Source organism: Prionailurus viverrinus, chromosome F1, assembly GCF_022837055.1.
Source record: "Prionailurus viverrinus isolate Anna chromosome F1, UM_Priviv_1.0, whole genome shotgun sequence".
NCBI classification, from domain to species: Eukaryota; Metazoa; Chordata; class Mammalia; order Carnivora; family Felidae; genus Prionailurus; species Prionailurus viverrinus.
The window spans coordinates 55,420,701-55,441,626 of record NC_062577.1 but is presented as its reverse complement, the minus strand read 5'-3'; the positions used below and the strand labels follow the sequence as shown (position 1 = coordinate 55,441,626).

The 20,926-nt window shown below is 53.8% G+C and overlaps 1 protein-coding gene and 1 long non-coding RNA gene across 2 annotated transcripts; one reads left to right on the top strand and one right to left on the bottom strand.

Moving 5' to 3' along the window:
- Positions 1–8,726: 8,726 nt before the first annotated feature.
- Positions 8,727–10,947, top strand: LOC125155870 (uncharacterized). Its single transcript, XR_007148391.1, has 2 exons — positions 8,727–9,144; positions 10,541–10,947. It is a non-coding gene; the product is annotated as an uncharacterized LOC125155870 (long non-coding RNA).
- An 873-nt stretch (positions 10,948–11,820) lies between these two features.
- CF1H1orf115 (chromosome F1 C1orf115 homolog) lies at positions 11,821–19,102 on the bottom strand. Its single transcript, XM_047840579.1, has 2 exons — positions 18,718–19,102; positions 11,821–14,058 (listed from the first exon to the last, which is right to left on the bottom strand). Exons 1-2 carry the CDS (start codon positions 19,003–19,005, stop codon positions 13,939–13,941), a joined length of 408 nt encoding a protein of 135 aa, XP_047696535.1. The 5' UTR covers positions 19,006–19,102; the 3' UTR covers positions 11,821–13,938.
- Between the last annotated feature and the right edge of the window lie 1,824 nt (positions 19,103–20,926).

Sequence of the window (20,926 nt, the reverse complement as noted above, 5' to 3'; positions counted from 1 at the left end):
CCGCATATGTGGCCTCAGGCTGGCTCAGAGCCCCAGGAATTCCCCAGGGAACCTCGAGTGCTCGGCTCTCCAGAGAACATCACCCAGCACACCAGCCCCCCACCCCCCCCTCCCCGGGCTGTCTGTCTTTGTCCACACATCAGCAAAGGCTCGCTGAGATCCTGCTATGTAACAGGCATTGTCCAAGGCATTCAGGATGCAGCAGTGAACCACACTGTCCCAGCTGTCACGGAGCCTACATTTCAGTGGTGGGAGTGAGGCCTCAGACAAGCAAGCGACCAATAGAGGGACCCGTAACCGCAGAGTGGGATGGCGGGAAGTAGGGCGCTAGGACGGAGAACCACATCCCCCAGTGGGGTGGGCGGGGATTGGGCCACTCGCTTCCTCTGCTTCAGCCTTCTCATCTGTGAAATGGGCTGACCACAGTCCCTCACCATAAGGCGCCGTTATCCCAGAAGTCAGGCCCTGCCCTTGTCTGCTCAAAGCCTGCAGTGGCGCCTTGCCTCACTCTGAACAAGAGCCCTGTCACCACCATGACCCCCGTGGCCTGCACGATGGCCTGTTCCCAGCTCCCCGAACTCGTCCCCTCCCAGGCTACCCTGAACCCTCCACTCCCTCTGGCCGTCCTGCTGCCCCTCAGTCAGGCCAAACTCCACTCACTTCCCGATCGTACCTAGGGCAGCCCCCGTGACCAGACCCGCGAACGGCCTGGTCAGTGTCCCCGCCACCCACACATACTCAGGACAAGGGGCAGCTGAGTGCAGCAGCAGGTTCCTCCCAGATGACTTTTCTAGTGCTGCCAGCAATCACACAGGGATACCTTGTTAATAGCCTACTTTCTTGTGCCTAAGCAGGGCTGTCCCGTGGAATTGTTGGGGCTCACGACACTCCACAGATTTTGTGTTTTATGTTGTACATAAAGCCGTAAGTAGGGATCAGTTTTTCTCTAGATGCACCACAAAACTTCCTATAAAGATCTGTGTCATTTCCTTTCTTTTCTTCCTTGGTTTTCTGCACCCCCCCCCCCCCCCCCATCACTCATCCAGCACCTACTGTATGCAAACCTCAGGCCGGGGACAGCACGGAGAATCACAGGTATTATCAATTGATGCCAATATAGAGCAGAATAAAAGGAAGGCTTAGACCCAGGACATGCAGGAAGAACTGATTCATTCCAGCCGCTGAGATCAGGGAAGGTTTCATGGAGGAGGCGGCATTGAGCTGAGCCTCCCGAGAGGAGCAAAGTTCCCAGGTCAGGGCTGGGAGGCCGCTGACAGAAGGGCTGGGGCAAAGGCCAGGCCTAGGCCTCTGCTGGCCTGTCGTGGGGAAGCCAGGTCACGAGGGACAGCAGGGCAGAGGGTGTGGTGAGCTTGGGGAAAACAGCAACGGTGCCAGAAAACAACTTGATAGCTCTTCTTGACATGGGACAGAGGCTGCTGGGGAAATGATGCCTATTGTTTCTGATTCCTTCTCAGGGGGCGGAGGAGAGGAGGCGGCTGATTGTCGAAGTGGCCTTGAGAGCTCCTTAAGAGGTCAAGAGGAAGGAGGAATAGGAAATGGCCCCCTTGAAGAAAGAAAAGATAAGCAAGGATCAAAGTAAACAAGATGGGATTTTGTAAGAGGGAAGAAGCTGCAAGAAAATCCCTCGGACTCAGGATACCAGGGCAACAGGTTGCTAATAATGCACCATCCGCTTCAACCAGACCCAGACCCAGAGAGGTAAAGTGACTGGTTCAAGGGTTTCCTAACTCCTTGCACAGTGCTCAGATTACTTCCCGGGGCTGGAAGCCAGTGGAAGGAAACACCTAGACCCCTTCTCCCTCTAGACTTCTGTGTTAGCAGCGGATGCTTCCCAGTCCCCAGCCGGGCAGGACGTTCCCTGCCAAGTACCCATAAGGACCTCACAGCCCAGGGCCTCAGCAGGGCTCCAAGGCAGGGGCCGCCGGCCCACACTCCCCGCCTTGGAGGTCAAGGCAAGTCTCTGCCCAGCAGCCTTCACCTCCAAGGCCCGGAACATCCTTGCTGCCTGGTTCCAGCCCCAGCTAACCAGACTGGGACAGGCCATGCTCACGGCTGAAAGCATCTCCTCTGTCAAGGCCTCCCTTTGCCAAGGTCAGTGTTCATGACTCAGGGAGGGGCTGCTGTCCCCTCCCCACCACCCCCTGGATGCCCCTCTGCAGCCACGCCGTCATGCTCTTTTCTCTCCCCTTTGGGCTTTTGCAGATGTTACTCCCATTGCCCGAAACCCTCTTCCCTTCCCACCCCTTCTCCCCCCTCTGCCCGGACAGCTCGTGCTCGACTCGCAGGTCCCAGCTTTGACATCCCTGCCTTTTGGGGAGCCTTCCCAAGAGAGGGTCTGGGGCCATTTCTGATCTCCTCAGGAAGGCACTCTTCACGCTGGACTATCATTGAAACCAAATAATCAAATAAAAGTTCCCTCAAGGCCAGACCTTACTTTTTTTTTTTTTTTAATTTCCAGAAATAATAACAATCACAGTGACACTGAGAGCTCTTTCTATGGGTTTCCCTGTTGTGAGAATTAATATCCTCCCGATAACTACAAAGTGGGTACAGTTATCACCCCCTTTTGCCAGATGGGCAAACTGTGACTCAGAGAGGTTGAGCCCCTTGCCCGAGGTCACACAGGGAGTGAGTTGTGGAGTCAGATTGCAGAGCCCGCTTGGTCGATGCCCAGATGTGCTACCCAGATCGGCCTTCGAGGAAGGACTCTGCCCCCGCTCCTGGGAAGGTCTGCAGCCAGCTTCTCAGCTAAGAGTGCTTTTAAGATTGCCTCAGCTCTGGAGAGCCACCTTGCCCAGAGGGTAGCCCACATCCGGGGACTGCCCAGCATGGGGCATTAAGGCCTGGCCATCGTGGAGCAAGTCAGGTCAACCCTGTAAGGCCATTCTAGCTTCAGCGTTCCTATGGGTGGGCTGAGGCCCGTGTTGGGCCTCAGCTCCTTCTGCCCAGTCCTGCCTGCTTCTCTTGGGGGTTGATCCCACGGCACCTCTGTCACCAGCAAGCTATGAAGGCGCGCACACAGATTGGGTCTTTCCACAGCGTCCCCCGTATTCAGTCATAAAGCAAGGTGGACGTGATCAGAAGCAGGTTCAGGATTCCAGACTCAATGACATTTCGCCACGTGACTAACTCGGCTTCTTACACGGTGCACAGAGCAGAACATAAGAATCACACAAGATAACCCAGAGAGTGGGAAGTTAAGGAACCAGACGCGAACTCAGCCCGTGGGTTCGCAGTTGAGATAAGGCCTCAGTCCGGTCCAGGTCAGCGCTCGGCACCCGTGCTTGCTATGTTCAAGCAGGGAAGGATCTCAGTTCTGTTCAGAGCCTTCGGTGGCAGGTGCCTTTCCGAAATGGTCAGAGAGGGTCGTGTCTGAGGAGGCTGACAGTTTGCTGCAAAAATCCTCCCTTTTTAGGGACGCCTGGGGGTCTCAGCCAGTTGAGCGTCCGACCTCAGCTCAGGTCAGGATCTTACCGCTCGAGGGTTCGAGCCTCAAGTCAGGCTCTGTGCTGACAGCTCAGAGCCTGGAGCCTGCTTCCCTCCCTCTCTGCCCCTCCCCCACTTGCGCTCTGTCTCTCCCTCTCTCAAAAACACCTAAACATTAAAAAAAAAATTTTTTTTTTAAATCCTTCCTTTTTGGAGGGATTTGATCAGTCTCTGCCCCTGCGGACCTCCTCTGCTTTCTGCTTGTTGCGAGTTCTGGGGTGTTGTCAGCTGGTGCTGGTCTTGGTGAGATCTCGTAGCTGGGTACCTTTTACAGTTTGCATCAGTGCTTGACGTGAGTTGTAGCAGGATTCTCACCCAGAGAGTCGTGACACCGAGACTTCTCTTTCTGGGAAGCAGCTTTATTGGTGCCGACACGGGCTCAGAGGGTTTGTATCTGAAAAACCGAGCCCTGAACACCACGTGGTGTAACCTTTTCTGCTCTTTCTACTTCTCTGTCTCCTATATATGGGTAACGTATGAGACGTACAGTCTGATCGGGTGGTCTCCTGTTACAGGGTCGTGAGGGATGTCACCTATGCACATAGCCAGGTTGTCTTCCTTTACCTTGAGGTCTTTGCTCACCACATTCCTTAGGGAGGGGACCCTACCACATTCCCTCCCTTTGATGCTCGGACCCCACCCCCACCCCACCCCCCGTTTGGAGTCAAAGAGCATCATCTTGATTTAGAGGTTGATATTTTCGTAACATCATTACATGCACGGCTGTTTTTCTTTCGACCTTTGCCTCAGTGAGGCTGGAGGCAGACCATATAGCCAGGGGAGCTAGGCAAGGTAGGATTAAGCAAGCTCTCCAAATCAAGAGGATAATTCCCAGGAGGGATTTGAATCCCCCAAGGGTTGAAAACCATCCCCCCGAATAACTCCCCGGGGTCCCAACCTTTCCAGGTCTGGACTGGGACGCGAGCAGCCTTTCTCATTCGATCTGTGGTCTCCTCTCTGACTTTTCCATCAGCAACTATCCGCAGGCAGCAGTTGCTCAGGTTAAACTTTCCGCAAACTCTTCCCTCGGAAGCAAGCGGGAAATGAAGGCCAAGCGATTTTGATAGAAGGCATCGTGCATTTTGGTTTTCTGCTTGGCTAGTAAGTTAAGAGTTCTGGCAGTTTCATTGGTTATAATTTCTACAGCTACGTGCCGTCTGATTATGCAGTTTGGCGTGTAAATGGGAGTGCGGTAGCCCCAGGACCCGTCCTCTGCCCAGGCGGCAGGGCTAAATATGGAATTATATACTCGGGAGGCCATTCGTCATCTTTCCAACTGCCAGTTTGTAGGACATGTCATTTCCTTTGAGTCTCCCTGTCTCCCTACACTTGGACTCCCAAATGTCCCCCTCTGGCAAGTGGGATCAGGAAGAAAGATGGACAAATAGTTCCCAGCACACATGACCTTGACCACCCTGAGGGAAGTACGGTACAGGCTGTGCTTCCACATACGCAGTCTAGTCCCCCTGGGGCCCGCCATTCGATGGCTCCATTGATATTGTCCCAGGCTTCTTGGAGATGAGAAGTTAGACAAGGGGTGGGGATGTGGCTCAAGGTGATCTGGGGTCCCCCCACCATTGGGTTTCCCAGGAAGTTGAGTTATAAAACCTTTGGCCTAGGCATCTTCAGCTTCCAACAGAAGCAGTGAACTTCCTTCCCCACCGGGCAAGACAAGTTTTTTTTTTTTTCCCCAATAATTGAGGCTTTGAGGAGTCAAACCCCGGTAGTAGGGCTGGGGTATTCTGTCCCATTATAAGGCTCACAGGGATCTAATTCTCTAGCCTCCCATGGCCACTGATCCCCCATGCTGATGCCAACGAAGCATCCTATCCCCAAAAGGCAGGTGAGCGCTGACAGAAACCTCTCACCATATTCCCAGCCGGTGGAGGCGGCCTCTGCGGAGTCTATGGTGAACAGTAGAGCAAGAGTCACAATAACAGCAAGAAACAAGGGTGACAGTGCATCACAGTAAGGGACCAGATATAGGAAATAAGAACAGTCTGTCTGTTCCACCGGACCACGATTCCTCAAGCTTCTGCCGGGCATAGGTAAGTCAGCTTCCGGAGTGACTAAAGCAGGGCTGCGGCGTCCAGGGCCTCTGGGGTCGCAGACTGCTTCTCAGTATGGTGAGCTTGCATGGTGTTGCAGGATCAGGAACGCACTCCCGGTTCCGAGATGCCAGCTTCACTCTGCTGTAGTGAATCCAGGGACCCGCCTCGGCTACCTCTACGGCAGTGGGGGTAGACGGTGAACAGGCCCCTCCAGAGGGGTCTTAGGGGTTGGACATTCCACTCCTTCGGCCATACAGCGTCTCCTGGTTTAAAGGGGCGAGCATCTGTGGTCAGACTCACAGGTCATCGCTCCCTAACCCAGGTGTAAGGTGGTTAGGGGAGAACCAAGAGCCCGCATCTATCGCCTTAGGGTTAGATTGCCTGTCTTGTTTAGATCCCCCCTGCTTATGCCCTGGATGATGGGGGGAGGGTGCCCATAAAGGATTTTATACGGGGAGAACCCCATCTGTTTCTTCAGCCTCCCACCTGCAGCTACAGTCTGCCTCCCTGAAAGTCCCTTCTCTCTCCCCGCCTGATGTTAACCCTTTCCCTAATCAGAGGGACTCCGTTATGCTCTCCGCACACTCCTAACAACGACCCGACCCGCGCGCTACCCTCCAACTGGGGCAGTGTGAACCCAGGACACATAGCTACAACCGCCCCCTCCCGCTGCCTCCCCATGGAGCAGCCCGGCCATCTAGCACGTGCCAGCATATGGCAGGTGCACAAAGCTTATTTGCTGAATAAGTGAGTGACCACATTTGGGTGCAGAGCCACCTCGGGTGATTACTGAAAGTGCGTATTTGCTGTCCTGGTCCTCATAACTGTTATTACTGAGTTGGTAGGTCCGCTGTGTGTTTGCCATGAGCCATGATGGTGTCCCCCCGGCCACCCTCCTGAGAGCCCTGAGCTTTCCCAGGGGTCTCCAAGCTGCCGGTTCGTCCTTTGAACACTGTGCACAGAGGAGTTGACGGGACTTCCTCTGCAACCCCAGGTTACAAATAAGACCAGGCTGGATATTGGGAAACGAGGCCACGGGGCAAACTTAACCGAGTTCAGGGTGAAAGTGCAAAGTCCTCCTCGTCTGGAATGGCAGGAAAAAGAAAGCTACAAACAAACCGTTTCCTGCCACCCCGGAGCCACCTGCCTCAGATAAGCTGCTCTGGAGCCCCTGCTCCCACCCCAGCTCTTGGGCAGCTCCAACTGGGTTTGTTTGAAGTAAAGGGAAGGCAGGGGCTCTGCTCCCATCAGGAACCTGGAAGCCATTCCCAGTGGATAAAGGATGAGTTTAGGGGGAAGAGAGGAAAACGCTAACAGTGGATGAGGAGGCAGCTGTGTCTCCCTGTCTCCCACCAGTTCCCTCCTCACCCCCCCCCCCCATAGCCAGTTGGGGTACAAGAGCACCTGGCTGGGAAAGGGGGGCATCCAAACAGACCAGGTTGGGCCACCTGCCATTGACCAAATCCAGAGGTGGAGAAGCAAGTAGGGGTGAAATGAGAAAGGAATTTATTTCAGGGAGGCCACCACGGGGAAAAGAGTGGACTAGGACCTCCAAGGGTATCTCCAAAATGCCAAAAATGGTTCCGGTTTATATAAGGAAAATGTGAGGCGAAGGTGGGTGGAGACGGGCAGGTAGGCAGTGAAGGTTAAGTCAGTCATTGTCTTGTCCTGGGATGCTTCGCCCACAGGGTCTTTGGCTTGAGTTGAGAGACAAGCTGGGAAGAAGAGCTCAAGTAAAACGTTCGAGGTCAAAATGAAGGCAGCCTTGGGGTGCCTGGGCGGCTCAGTGGTTAGATGTCCTCTGACCCCTGTCCTCTTTCATCCCCACCCCAACTCGCCTAGGTTTTCTTTCCCTCCCGGCACATGCCCATGGGTCACAGACAGCCGGCTGACTTTCAGCTAGGGGCATCTGGGGAAGGAGCACACTCAACCTCCTGCACGCTCAGTTCTTAATACACTCCATATTTGATCTTCCAAATATGCCTCTGAAGCAGGTATTATTACTTCCTCTACTTTACAGAAGAAACCAAACCGAAGCCTGAAATTCAAAGGCGTTGTGGAACTTGTCCAAGGTTACACGGCTAGAGGATTGAAAGCCGGGTTGTCTGATTCCAGTGCTTTTTCTGTTATGCTGGGCAGCTTCCTGCTAGCCTCGGGGCTTGGGCTTGGGCACCTGGCCCCTGGCCCCCGGGGATGAAGCATGGGGGTCTGGCTCCAGGGAAACAGTTACCAGTCAATGGGAACAGTAACTGTGGCTGCAGAAACCACACCAAGGAAGTGTGGCAAATATGGTAAATGCAACCACACTGACTTGGGGTCACAGACCCCTTCCCCGGCCCAGCCCCGTCCTGTCCTCTGTGTGGGGCGCTGCGATTGGATGAGGTGCCACAAAATGTGGGACATCCCAGTTGGGTAGGGGCAGCTGCAGCCAGTGGTGAAAGAATTCACCCGAAGCAGAACAAAAGAGTTCATTGCCCACACCTCATGGGAGCAGCAGGCAGGGCAGCAAAGGAGAGACTGTCGGTCTCCAAGCAGTGGTGGGGAGGCGGGGCTATAGTCACAGGACTGAGTGAGCAAGTATGGGGACCTATGTAATTTTCCCTTTTTTGGCCAGTTAGGGCCTGTGGCCATTCTGGGGTGGGTGTGCTTAGTGAGCCTGTTTGCATGCCGCTCTCTGGTCGCTGGGGGCCCTTTGGCCTCGCTCAAGATTCTATCACTGAAGTTTGCATCGCTGAAGCCTGTTGCCTAAAAGCAGCCTCTACACTCTGTGCCCTGCCTTTGGTAAAGCAGCATCTAAGCAATCTCAGCATCTCAAACATTCGTGGTATGACGGGCTGGTGAATACCTCAAGTGTCGTGTTGCAGTTTCCAACTGCCTTCTTGGATCACGCTATTGGGACCAGGAATGCGAGCTGGATGTGATTGCGGTGGAAGTTCCCTCTTCCTCGCTGTCACTCGCGGTGAAGGAGTCGGAGAGAAACGCGAGTGAGGAGCAGCTCCAAGTGGCTGAAAGAGCACAGCATGGGACCCGGTTTCACGGCCTCCTGGCCCCAGAATCAAACATAAGGATGGGGTTAACCCGGCCGGCACAGCGCCTCATCGCTGGCCGACCGCGTCCTGGTCCTCCTCTCCGATGCCGCCGTGGGGCTGCAGAGCTGAAACCCGTGGAGCAGGCAGCGTGCTGGGGAGCACGTGAAATCTGTGGGAGCACGAGGGATCCCGCGGAGCACGTGCAATCCCCGGGAGCAGGTGCAACCCCAGGGAGCCCGCAGAATCTGGGGGAGCACGTGGAATCCCGGGCTTGTGGGACCGGGGGCATGGCTCCCTGACTTCCTGAAATGAAAGCGCCGAAAGTGAAATTCAAACTGGCTTTGGCATGGAAAAATAGCGGCCATGAAGGAAGTTCGTAAATAACTTCCATGCTCTTTTTCTCCTTAATGCTCACGATCTCAAAATACACAACCCATCATTCACAGCGGAGAGTGCCCCTGCTTCCTGGCTCCGAGTGTGGGCATGGTAAGAATACCCAACTCCGGGCTCTTTCAACAACGGAGGAAGATAAACCCCGACAGTGTTTTTTCCAGCAGGTGAGTCCCTTGCAAAGCAGCCCAAAAAGGTGTTAGCTCACCCCTTTTTACTTCTGCAGCGATTCCAAACGTCTCTCTCTCTCGTAGGGAGGGAAACAAAACCAGATGACTTCCCTCCATTTTGAATGAGGAAAGCAGGTCTGGGCAGAAGGCCTTTGCTCTGGAATTAAAGGAAGGGTTCTTAGTTCCCTCTGCACTTTCGCTCTCATTTCTGTGTAAACTTTGAACCAGCCGCACTTGTTTACAGCCTTGTCTACAGGTTATGCAAGCAAATCACCTGAGAAACGCCTGTAAAGAAACCAAAAAAACCAAAACCCAGCAGAGCCAGCCCTGGAGGTGTTGAGTTCTGACCCTAATTTGTGTCCTAGATGGTGCAGACTGGAAGGTGCTGGGCACCCCCTCCGGGGAGATCCTGCCTAGTGCGTCCACAACCAAATCCCTGTTCTGCCCTTTCTTCCTCCTCTAGGCCCTGCCCTTTGTGGCTCTCGCACCTAGGGGGCTCTGGCCCTGAGCCTTCCAGAAAATCTGAGGATACCTCCTTTCCCCTTGGCTATGAAGGTCACGGGAGTTGGTTTGGTTCAAAAACCTCGCCTCCTAAAAAGGAAAAAAAAAAAAAATCGCACATATTATGATTTTTTTCCCACGTTTCCCATGAACGGTTGAGGGAGTTTGAGATTGTTTTTCTCAGGCTTTTGGCCAAACCGCAGAATCTCTCAAAGACATCCCTTCCAAGATGCGGAGGGCATTTGACCCCTTTAATTCTGAACATCATTTGTATTTTAAAATTAATTTGCAGGAAGATCTATACAGTTTTCAAAACATTTTGGGGGGGGGGGGATGGCGTCACAAAGTTAAATTCAGTTGGTCAGTCCTGCGGAGTCAGGAGCGGGGGTTGGGGGCGGGAAGACATCGTAGGTACAAACTCCAAAACAGCAGCTGCCTGAATCTAAAACTCCTGTGAGGCTCTCCCAGCCCCACGGCCATCTTCTGCTGAGGGCACCGCCATGCCCAGGAGGACCCGGGGAAGGCACAGGAGGCCTGAGCTCCAGTTTTGCTTCTGGGTGCTTCTTGGTGACACATGTCACTTGGAGGCTGTCTGACAAAGAGCATGTGCTGGGCAGAGGCACAGCAGGGTGATTTGGAAGTGGCTGAAGACATCAAGGTCCCCCACTTCCAGCTTTGCTTTATGCCCAACAGCAGGTTGCCACACGTGACCTCCGAACCGCCTGATGATCCGAGGGCTCCCCTACCCAGAACCACTCCGGTTCTCTTTACCTTCCTGTAATGCGGTGATTTATAATAAATCTATAGTTGGTCTTAGTCCTTGTTCTGGACACAAGCTCCTAAAACCCTTCTGGAATTTTTTTTTCTTAAGTTTATTTATTCATTTTGACAGAGAGAGGAAGCGAGAGAATGAATCCCAAGCAGGCTCTGCACAGTCAGCGCGGAGCCAGGCGCGGGGCTTGAACCCACGAAACGTGAGATCATGACCTGAGCCAAAAGCAAGGGTCAGCCGCTCTACCGACTGAGCCACCCAGGTGCCCCGCCTTCTGGAATCTGGAGAGCAGGCAAGGTGTCTTTTGTTATGCTAATGAGGAAGCCCCCCCCAGGTAACCTGAGGTTTTGGGCAGGTTGCCCCAAGATTACGATTACGTGGTTGGAACTTTCCACTTCCCTCCAGACTCCCAGGAGAGGAAAGGGGATGCAGATTGAATTGTTACTAATTGCTAATGATTTAGTCAATTATCCTACGTAAAGAAGCCTCCGTGAAAACAGGGTTCGGGAGATCTTGCAGGTTGGGAGCACACGGAGATCTGCGGAGAGAGGCGTTTGGAGAGGCATGGGAGCTCTGTGCCCGTACCTTGCCCTACGCATCGCTTCCGTCCAGCTGCTCCTGAGTGTATCTTTTTTTTTTTTTTTTTTAATGTTTGTTTATTTTTGAGAGAGAGAGAGAGAGAGAGAGCATGAGCAGGGCAGGGGCACAGAGAGAGGGAGACACAGAATCTGAAGCAGGCTCCGGGCTCTGAGCTATCAGCACAGAGGGGCTCGAACCCACGAACCATGAGATCATGACCCGGGCCGGAAGTTGGATGCTTAACTGAGCCACCCAGGCGCCCCGAGTTCTATCCTTTTATAATATAGAGGTAATCTAGTGAGTAAAATGTCTCTCAGAAAATACAGGTCCTATATTTTCCTCTCAAACTCCTCAGCCCTTTACCCTGGGGGGGGGGGGGGGCGGTGCTTGCAGTCCTGGGGGCACTGGTTGGCTGCAGCCTCCTCTGCCTGGCAAAGTAAGAAACCACCTTCCTTTTTCATACCCAGCCTCTATCTTCGAGTTACATGTTTTGGCTCTGGAGCACAAAGGCTGGTTTTGAACAATGGGAGGTTCTGGAAATGTCCACTTATGACAAACATGTGAGCTGGAAACCTTTCCTGCTGGGTTTCTAGACAACCCCCTGCCTCCACCCCTGCCCCCTCCCCTTAACACCCAAGCAGAGTTCTGGCGAATAGGGACCCTCTCCCTCCCCTTGGGCCTTGGAGGGGCACTAGGCTCCTTGTGCTGCCTGACTGGTCCTCACCTGCTGCACAAGTTAGCCTTGGCGGGAGGCTGCGGGAGTCTCTCAGGGGCAAGGCCAGAAAGTGAGGGGGGAGAAAAACTCGTTACACACAGAAACATTACACAAGTTGAGGGTTTTATTTACATAACAGGGCAAGAAAAGGATACAAAAGAAGCCTCTTTCAAGCGTGTAAAAGCAAAGCTCTAAAACTCAATTCCCAGGGGGGCGTGGACCCTGATGTTAAAAAAACAAAGCTGAGGACAGAGAACAGGTGATAGGGGATCTGCCACACGGGTGCCTGGTGGCTGGGGAGGTGAACACTCGCCGGGGAGGCTGAGCGGCTTGGAGAAGTTCATCTTCTGTACACACGAATCTGTCTCCCAGGACAATCCCTGCGAGGTTCCGCCTTAAGAAATTTCTGGGTTAATTCTTAACCAGACTGTAGGAGTTTCAGGGTCAAATGTGTCTGGTCTGATAGTGTCTCCAGTTTGGGAGTGGGGTAGGGAAGGTCTTCACTGGACAGGCCCTGGCAGCTCTGGTCCCTTTCTGGGTCACGCTTCCATCCCCCCAGGGGACTCAGTGAGCTTCTCAGCCACCACCCCCCCCCCCCCCCCCGGCCCCTGGGGAGGGGCATCCTTCAAGTTCACGGCAGGCTGCTTCCTCCTGTCCCCCTTCTGTCACTGGTGGGCCGGACAGGCCCGCCTGGCTCTCCCACTAAACCACGTCTCTCCCCCCCCAGTCCCAGCGTGACCAGGCAAGCTATATTTATCTTACATGTGTGAAAATGTGCCATTATCAACTTTCCTCATTTGAGTTAAAACAAGACTGTCTGTTTTCTCTTTTCCTCACAAATACTAATGGTCCAGGAACCGGATCCAAGTTCATCTGCAACGTGGGTTTCCAGAACGTGAGGCTGAGTCCAGCTACAACTTCCTCCTCCACCCATTCCTTTTTCTGTCCCCGTCTGTCTGCCCACCTTCTTCACTTCCGGGGCCCACCTCGTCGGCTTGACCGGCGAGGCATGAACCCGGAGACCTCCTTTGCGGAGTCTGGGAAACTTGTCGGGGCCACAGGCAGGTGTTAATACCCATTCTACAGACTGATCAGCAGCCATCACTTCGGACCTCTGGATATTCTGGAAACAGGTGGAACAGTGGCCCATCACGAGGGGTATGGGAAGAGGAGCCTCCTCTCCTTTCACCTCCCCGGCCAACGGTCCAATGGCAGTCCGTGGGTTGTCCTGGGGACAAACTTGGCAGCAAACGACAAGGATGCTACACGGGCAGCCGGTGAGAGCTCATGGGCCTCAGAGGGTTTTTCAGCGCCAGCCATGGCACCTCCAGCCGCCCAGCCCCCCTGGTCCCTACCCAGAGCCCAGCCCACCTAAGATTTCCCAGCACCGGTACACCAGACCCGGCCCCCATCCTGCCACTTCTCCTGTCCGCCATCTTTCTTTGTCTACCTCCAACACACCCATCTCCTACTTCCTGGTTCCTCCTCTAAATCGCACACTTCCCCTGCCAGGCCTAGCGTCTCCTTCTCTCCCGAGACAAAGTGCCCTCGGTGGCTTGGCACAGAGGCACGGACAGCCGTGGGGAGTAGGCGACGGTGCCCAGCAGCGGAGTCAGGACGCCCACCGTCAGCCGGCCACAGGCGTGCAGCTCCAAACACGCAGCCACACTGGGCTGGCCCGGGCACAACGTGGGCACTCCCTCCAGCGACCTGTGCAACCCAGCCTGTATGTGCACTTGGACTCCCTCCTTGCCTCATCACCAGCGGCTGCGTGCTGGTGTCACAGGAGGGTGGGAATCACAAGCTTCATCTACTTTAAACAGTCACCCGTCTCATCAACAGTCTTAGAAGCATCACGACCTTCACGGAGATTTTCCTTCCTTGCTTCTTGGTGACAAAGGGGTGGAGGAAGGAGATGGGGCACAGACAGCCAGACAGCGCCTCTGCTGCCCTGGGAACCGAGGGCAAACCATAACCCCAAACCGAACACAGGCCTCACTCTGCGGGATCGTCCGTCGGAGCCACCCGTGTCCTAGAGTCATGAGAAGCTCAGCAGATGGGCAGGGATGTTCCATTCACAGCATTCATCCAATTCAACAAAGAAAGCCATTGTCTTCCCCCAGGGATTTTGCGGGTTCGGGTCTGAAATGGTCCCGGGTTCACAGGCTCCCGGAGCAGGAGAGCGTCCATCCTTTCTCCAGCGCGTCGGTCCCCGCGGCGCCCACTAGCGGACGAACGAGACCACGCTGGTGGCTACCCCGAATGGGGCGGAGTAGGCCGCGGCGAAGCCCTGCAGGCCGATGACAACGTAGCGGCACCCTTTGGAGATGACCTTCCCAACATTCTGTTTTTAAGAAGAGAAGAGAAAAGCAAAGGGGTTGGGTTAGGCACCTCGTAATCCCTCATACACAACGGTGACCCGTGCAAAGGATCATGGTGCCTCTTTCCCTCAGGGCAGATTAGCAAGTGACCGCGTCTCTACATCCGCCCCCCAAAGAAGAACTGGTAGGGACTCAGAACAGACGTCATCATCCAGCAAAGCAGTTCAAGGCTATGTGTGTTTCCAGTTGATTCAGACATCTTGGGAACAGGAGGCAGGCTGCTAGTTCTAAGACCAGACCAGTTTTCTTTCCTCTTTTTTTTCAAAATAGGCTCCACACCCAATGTGGGGCTTGAACTCTGAGATCAAGAGTCACATGCTCTGCTCACTGAGCCAGCCAGGCGCCCCTGGTTTTGTTCTATTTTTTATTTATCTTTGTTTCATTTCTCCCCTGTGGTGATTTGTTTTGAGAGAGGGAGCGCACCCACGCTATCAACGCAGAGCCCCACATGGGGCTCGATCTCCCGAAGTGTGAGACCATGACCTGTGGCCAAAATCGGGAGGTGGATGCCCCACTGACCGAGCCACCCAAGTGCCCTTTGTTTTGTTTTTTAAACCAAAGTCCACTCTTCTTCTCTGTTCCAGCCAAGTTACCGCATCATCTGAAGGCTGGGTCAACTCTTCCTTCACCCGCCTATTCTGAAAGCCCACTCGGTCCTCCCTCCCTCCAGGGCACAACCCACACCTTTGTGTCTAAAGACTCCTGCTGTTCTCTGATTGCTGCATCCCTCAGTGCAATTATAAACTCCTTTAGGTGTGTCAGTCCATTAAGCATCTGGACTTTGGCTCAGGTCATGATCTCGCGATCTGTGGGTTTGAGCCCCGGGTCGGGCTCTGTGCTAACAGCTCAGAGCCTGGAGCCTGCTTCGGATTCTGTGTCTCCCTCTCCCTCTGCCCCTCTCCTGCTCGCACTCTGTTTCCTTCTCTCTCAAAAATAAACATTAAAAATTTTTTAGAAAAAAGCTACTAAAATAGCTCATTAGCTGGAACACTGTCAGAGCAGATTGGAGGAAAGTGACACAGAGAAACGTAAAATACCTATTAACGACCAGTTGATTTAACACCAGTCATGTGAGGGACGTTTTGAACTCTTAGACCTGAGTCAAGTTTTCAACCCAAATAACCTCTCCAGAGAAGTGTTGAGACATGGGGGAGCACAGGGCAGCGTGGCAGGCTGAATAACGCCCCCCAATTCCAAGAATCTGTGCCTATGTGGCCCTTATGTGCAAAAGGGACTTTGCAGATGTGATTAAAAAATTTTTTTTAATGTTTATTTTTGAGAGAGAGAGAGAGAGAGAGAGAGCATGAGCAGAGAGAGGGAAACACAGAATCTGAACCAGGCTCCAGGCTCTAAGCTGTCAGCACAGAACCCAACGCGGGGCTTGAACCCATAAACCACGAGATCATGATCTGACTGACGTCGGCTGCATAACCAACTGAGCCACCCAGGCGCCCCCCGCAGATGTGATTAAATTAAGGGTCTTGAGATGGGGAGGTGGTCCTGGATTATCCAAGTGGGCCCAATCCTTTTAAGAAACCCCATATATTTAAAAGGATCCGAAGAAAGACAACAGTCCTTACAAGAGGGACACAGGAGGGGTCAGATGGAAAGCGATGTAATGACAGAGGCAGAGGGAGAGGGAGAGATTTGCGGACGATGCAGTGCTGGCTGTGATGGAGGATGTGGAAGCTTTGGAAGCTAGAACGAGCAAAGAGCCTGGTTCTTCCCTGCAGGCCCCACGGGGCCCAGCCTGCAGACTTCAGCGCAGTGAGACTGATTTCAGGATCCTGGCCTCCAGACCCGCACAATTTGTGCTATGACCTAAGCCACGGCGCTGGTGGTAATTTGTTAGAGCTGTCATAGGATGCCAGGCTTTTGGGGGGTTCTCTGGTATTCAACTAACCCCCAGGGAAGACAGGGATTCTCTGTGCACTTCTAGTTAACAAACAAACAAACAAACAAACAAACAAACAAAACCTAGCTGCCCACAAAGATCATTTCCCCCTGAATACAAAGACCAAGCCTTCAGTTTTGAAATGTGGTCAGGACGCAGGCACAAAGCTGAGGTGGGCAATCAGCTACAGACTGAGGTTTTTTCTGAGTTACAGCTCATTAAAACCTAACCAGAGGGGCGCCAGGGTGGCTGAGGCGGTTAAGCGTCAGGCTTCGGCTCAGATCATGATCTCACGGTTCTTGGTTCTTGAGTTTGAGCCCCGCATCGGGCTCTCTGCTGTCAGTGCAGAGCCCGCTTAGGATCCTCGGTCTCCCTCTGTCTCTCTCTCAAAAATAAAGGAACACTAAAAAGCAATAAAAGCTGGAGCATTTGGGTGGCTCAGTCGGTCAAGCAGCCGACTCTTGGTTTTGGCTCAGGTCATGATCTCGCAGTTTGTAAGTTTGAGCCCCGCATCAGGCTCCTGGCTGAGGCTGTGAAGCCTGCTTGGGATTCTCTCTCTCCCTCTCTCTCTGCTTCTCCCACTGCTCATGATCTCTCTCTCTCTCTCTCTCTCCCTCAAAAATAAATAAATAAACATAAAAAGGAGCATAAACATAATCAGGAAAGAAACAGTCACACAGGGTCTCTCCTTCACCCCCTGAAATAACAGCCAACAGTCACAAGAGCCCTTCCACACGCCAGGTGTGCTCGGAGATCTTTGCGTGGACAAACTCATTTACTCCTTGCTACGACCCTAGTCTTATCCCATGTTACAGATGAGGAAACTGAGGCAAAGAGGTGGGCATAGCCACCAACAGGTGGTGGGGGCAGGGGCTTGAGCCTGGCAGTCTGGCTCCAATGCCCCTGTCCCTACCTGCTTGCTACCTAGAGCATGAGGACATTTTTCTCCCTCTTGAGCTGAAGGTTATTCCACGACCGACACTTCCTCTTTCTGACCCTCTCCTAGCTGCCTGATGACCACGCTGTCCACGCAGAGCCTGATGTGGAGCTTGAATGCACGAACTAGGAGATCATGACTTGGGCTGAAACCAACAGTCAGATACTCAACTGACTGAGCCACCCAAGCACCCCCAATGCAACCTCTCACCTTTTTTTTTTTTTTAATTTTTTTAAAATAAAACTTCCCCCCGGGTCATGATCTCACCGTTCTCGAGTTCGAGCCCCGCATCAGGCTCGGAGTCCAGCATTTACTTCGGATTCTGTGTCTCCCTCTCTCTCTCTGCCCCTCCCCCACTAGTGCTCTGTCTCTCTCAAAAATAAATAAACACTTAAAAAAAAAGAAAACGTCCTGAGCTTTCCAACCTCCTGAGGACTCTGTACCATGCGGCTCCATGGCGGTGCCCCAACTATGCCAGGATCTCCCCGGGAGGCGTGGACCTCACTGGGGCAGGACTGCTCTGTATCTATTTTTGCATCTCCAGCGGTTTAGCACAATCCCTACGCGTGGCGAGCTCCCAGAAACCACCTCCAAGGGCCACCCTGTGACCCGAGCTGTCCACATTACCACTTCACCAGCTGAGGCAAATGATGGCTTGCTTCCTTGTGCTCCACTGAGACCAGGAAGAGCGCGAGGAGTCCTAGCGCGACTCGGAGCTGGAAAGTCCCGACTTGACAGTTTTCAGTAATAACACGTACCACTGCCTGCTCGTGCACCGTCCCCAAAGCTGCTGACTGCTTTTTACAGGGGATAATAAACCAAAGTTCCTAGGAGTGGAGACTGGATGGTTTTAGATACGATAAGAGGCCACTGGGTGACACAGATAATGAGGCAGTAAAAAGCAGATGGCGCCTTTGGCCAGGACACCGTGAGTTCTGCGACAGTCTTCTGTGTAGCCCTGTCCCGCCCCAGGGAGCGGACTCAGCAGCAGCTGCAAGTGATTCCAGGCAGAGGCACTTGGGCACCTCAGGCTCTGACCTCTGAGGACACTGTCATTTTATCCCATATTCCTATTCTCTCGCTCTCCCCCTCTCTGTCTCACCCCTTCCTCCTCCCCTGCCCCCACCCAAGGCAAAAGGCACGTCTGCAGGCCCCAGAATACACCCACAGCCGGCTGGGAGAAGAGAAAAGGAGATCCAGCAAGTGCCTATGCACGTATCTGTTGAGCTCCCAGGCCCTGGAAATAACCGTGGGAATAGTTGGGGGTCATAACCCAAACAGCTCTCAGCTGGAGGGACACCCTGGCGAGGACTGTTGGCAGAGAACAGATGAACTGGCCCCCAACTCCCTACTTTCCAGCTGGGTCGCCTTCTACAAGTCCCCTAACCACGCTAATGCCTCAGTATTCCCCATCTGTAAAATAGGGAATTCTGTCCCACCAACTGGACAAGGGAGGTTAAGCCTCACGGCGATCAGAGCCCCCGGGAATGTTGGGGCCCGCTGGAAATGTTACCAACCCGCCAGCCCCAGAGGAGCGGATGCATCGGTGCTCCCCGAAAGCCCTGGTTTGGCCTCTGTCATTACTTGCGACTTCCTTTTCCCTCACCTCCCGGACGACAGGAGGAACACTTTCTGGTGCTCTAGTAGCGACTATTGGCGAGGGGACGCAGGGGCAGCCGGGAGAGGCTGAGCGCAGCCGGACGGTGGGGACCCGACCCCCACCCTCGCGGCGATCGATCGCTCGGGAAGCCGGGGCCCGGGCCGCCCGCACCCCGACCCCGCGGGCCCTACCTTGCCGTACTTCTTCAGCTTCTGCCGGTACCTCCTCTTGGGCTTCTCTCCCGGCGCCGGCTCCTCCAGCGGCTCGTAGCGCTCGGGGAGGACGGCCAGGTGCACCTTGCGCGCGCCCCGGGCGCCCGGGCGCCCCGCGTTCGCGCAGCTCGCCGCCTCGTCCCCGCGCTCCGGCTGCTCCAGGAGGGCGGCCGCCTCCTCGTCCCCCTCCGTCCGCGCTCGCCCCCGGGGCCCGCGGCGCGGGAGGCCTCTCGCCGCCTTGCTTCGGAGCCTGGCTCCCACCGTCATGCTGCCGCGGGGCCCTCCGGCGAAGGTCAGGGCTTGAAGACGCCCGACCTTCGCGCCCAGCCCGCGCCTGCGCCCGCCCCAGCCCGGACGGGGCGGGGAGGCAGGGGTGGGGGACTTGGGTGGCAGCGCCCCCTGGCCGCGGGGCCCGGAATTGCGCGCTCGGCCCCACCCGCCTACCTGGCGGCCAAAGCGGGGGCGGGGGCGGGGAGGGGAGGGACCCCGAAAGCTGGGCGCGCGGTGAACGTACAAAACGCGTTCAGCCGCAGCCGCAACGAAATAAGTGAAACCCAAATAACGAGGCTTCACTTGCCACGTTCAAAGTGGCAGAGGTGATAATAATAGAAGTAAAGATTATACCCAGCGCCGCTGAGGGCGTGGTGAGACGGCTGGTGATACGTTGGTACGGTATTCATGGGATGCACGCTGGTGACCAGCGTTTGGGAAGGCGACCAGAAAATTCTCACCAAGGGTCCTGAACAAACGGCCACACCTGTCTAGGCACCTGTCGTAAGGATATAGTCAGAAACGCAAAGCTCAGTGAGTCCACGGTGGTTAATCTCAGTCTGATTCACGGTGACGAAGTGAAGCACACCAACGGGGTTGGGCAGGCTACATTCTGGTGCAAGCCTATGGCGTCACGTGACGCAATCATTAAAATGAGGTTTTCAGCAATATCACGGGCAGGTATGCATCTCTGCATTCCTGGTGAATCTTAACCTTCTAGGGACGCCGTACTGTCTTATGCGGGTAGATATCTTTTAATTCTTGCAAGCTACACGTTAAGTAGAGAGTAATATGGGTTGTTAATTTCATTAATATTTTATGATTTAAAAAATTACAACACATTTTTTAAGGTTTCGTTTTGAGAGAGAGAAGGACAGAGTGTAAGCAGGGGAGGGGCAGAGAGAGAGGGAGACACGGAATCTGAAGCAGGCTCCAGGCTCCAACCTGTCAGCACAGAGAAGATGTGGGTCTCGAACTCACCAACCCTGAAATCATGACCTGAACCGAAGTTGGATGCTTAATGGTCTGAGCCACCTAGGTGCCCCAATTTCATTAATATTTTAATACTATTAAGATGCACGATACATTTAAGAATGATTTGGATATGTTGCTGTAAATACATAAAATATTTACTATATAAATATAAAAATATTTTTTAAATATTACTTTTAATTTGAGGTCTTCTATATTAAATCTCTTTCCATTCAAAGGGTGATCAAAATAGATGGCATAATAGAGAGGGGAAATTAAACGTCTGCCTTCATATTTTAAAGTATTTTCTTTAAAAAAAAAATGTATCTGTGGTTATTGTCCAGATCCCACTGCATGCACAATTGGGAATTTGAGGCATATGACGTATTTTATTTCTGCACCAAAGGTAAAGAGCAAACACTTCAGGCAAATTCAGTGGAAACACGGGATTGCAGTTAAAGGGTATTACAGCTAAAATTTGGTACGATCATAAAACAAAGGTCTTCCATAAATTGTTTTTCTTGCATACTGAAGAGTTTCCTGAAATTTTGTTTTCTCTTTCCTGGAGAGACCAAGTGTTTTCCGGTCTGGCGCTGTGAGGGGCTGGCCATGGGGAGCCCACCAGGAGTTAGCGGAGCAGGGGGCCGGGCTGGACCGCGGCTGCAATGAGATGGAGTTCAGCTTTGGTTGGTCCCGGACTTCGGTCACTGTCAAGGAGCCAGAGGCTTTGATCTTGTCAGTACCTGGGCTGGCAGCCCAGCACCAGCGTGTGGGAGCACCTTTGGCTGGAGCTCTCCCACGGCTCTGGAATGCACGACTATGCACAATGGTCCGGGAAGCCCATGCTGCCCGCCCGCATTCAGCTCAGTGGCTGGTCCAGGAATGGAGGCTTCGGTGGCTACCCACCTAGGACAGGCTTGCCCCTGTCCGGAATGCCACTGGCCAA

What these genes read in the sequence shown, in the direction of transcription:
- CF1H1orf115 (XM_047840579.1), bottom strand. Translation starts at nt 19,005, where the DNA reads ATGACGGTGGGAGCCAGGCTCCGAAGCAAGGCGGCGAGAGGCCTCCCG. An exon ending in AGCTGAAGAAGTACGGCAAG is followed by an intron (nt 14,059 to 18,717) that starts GTAGGGCCCGCG and finishes TCTTAAAAACAG; the next exon opens with AATGTTGGGAAGGTCATCTC.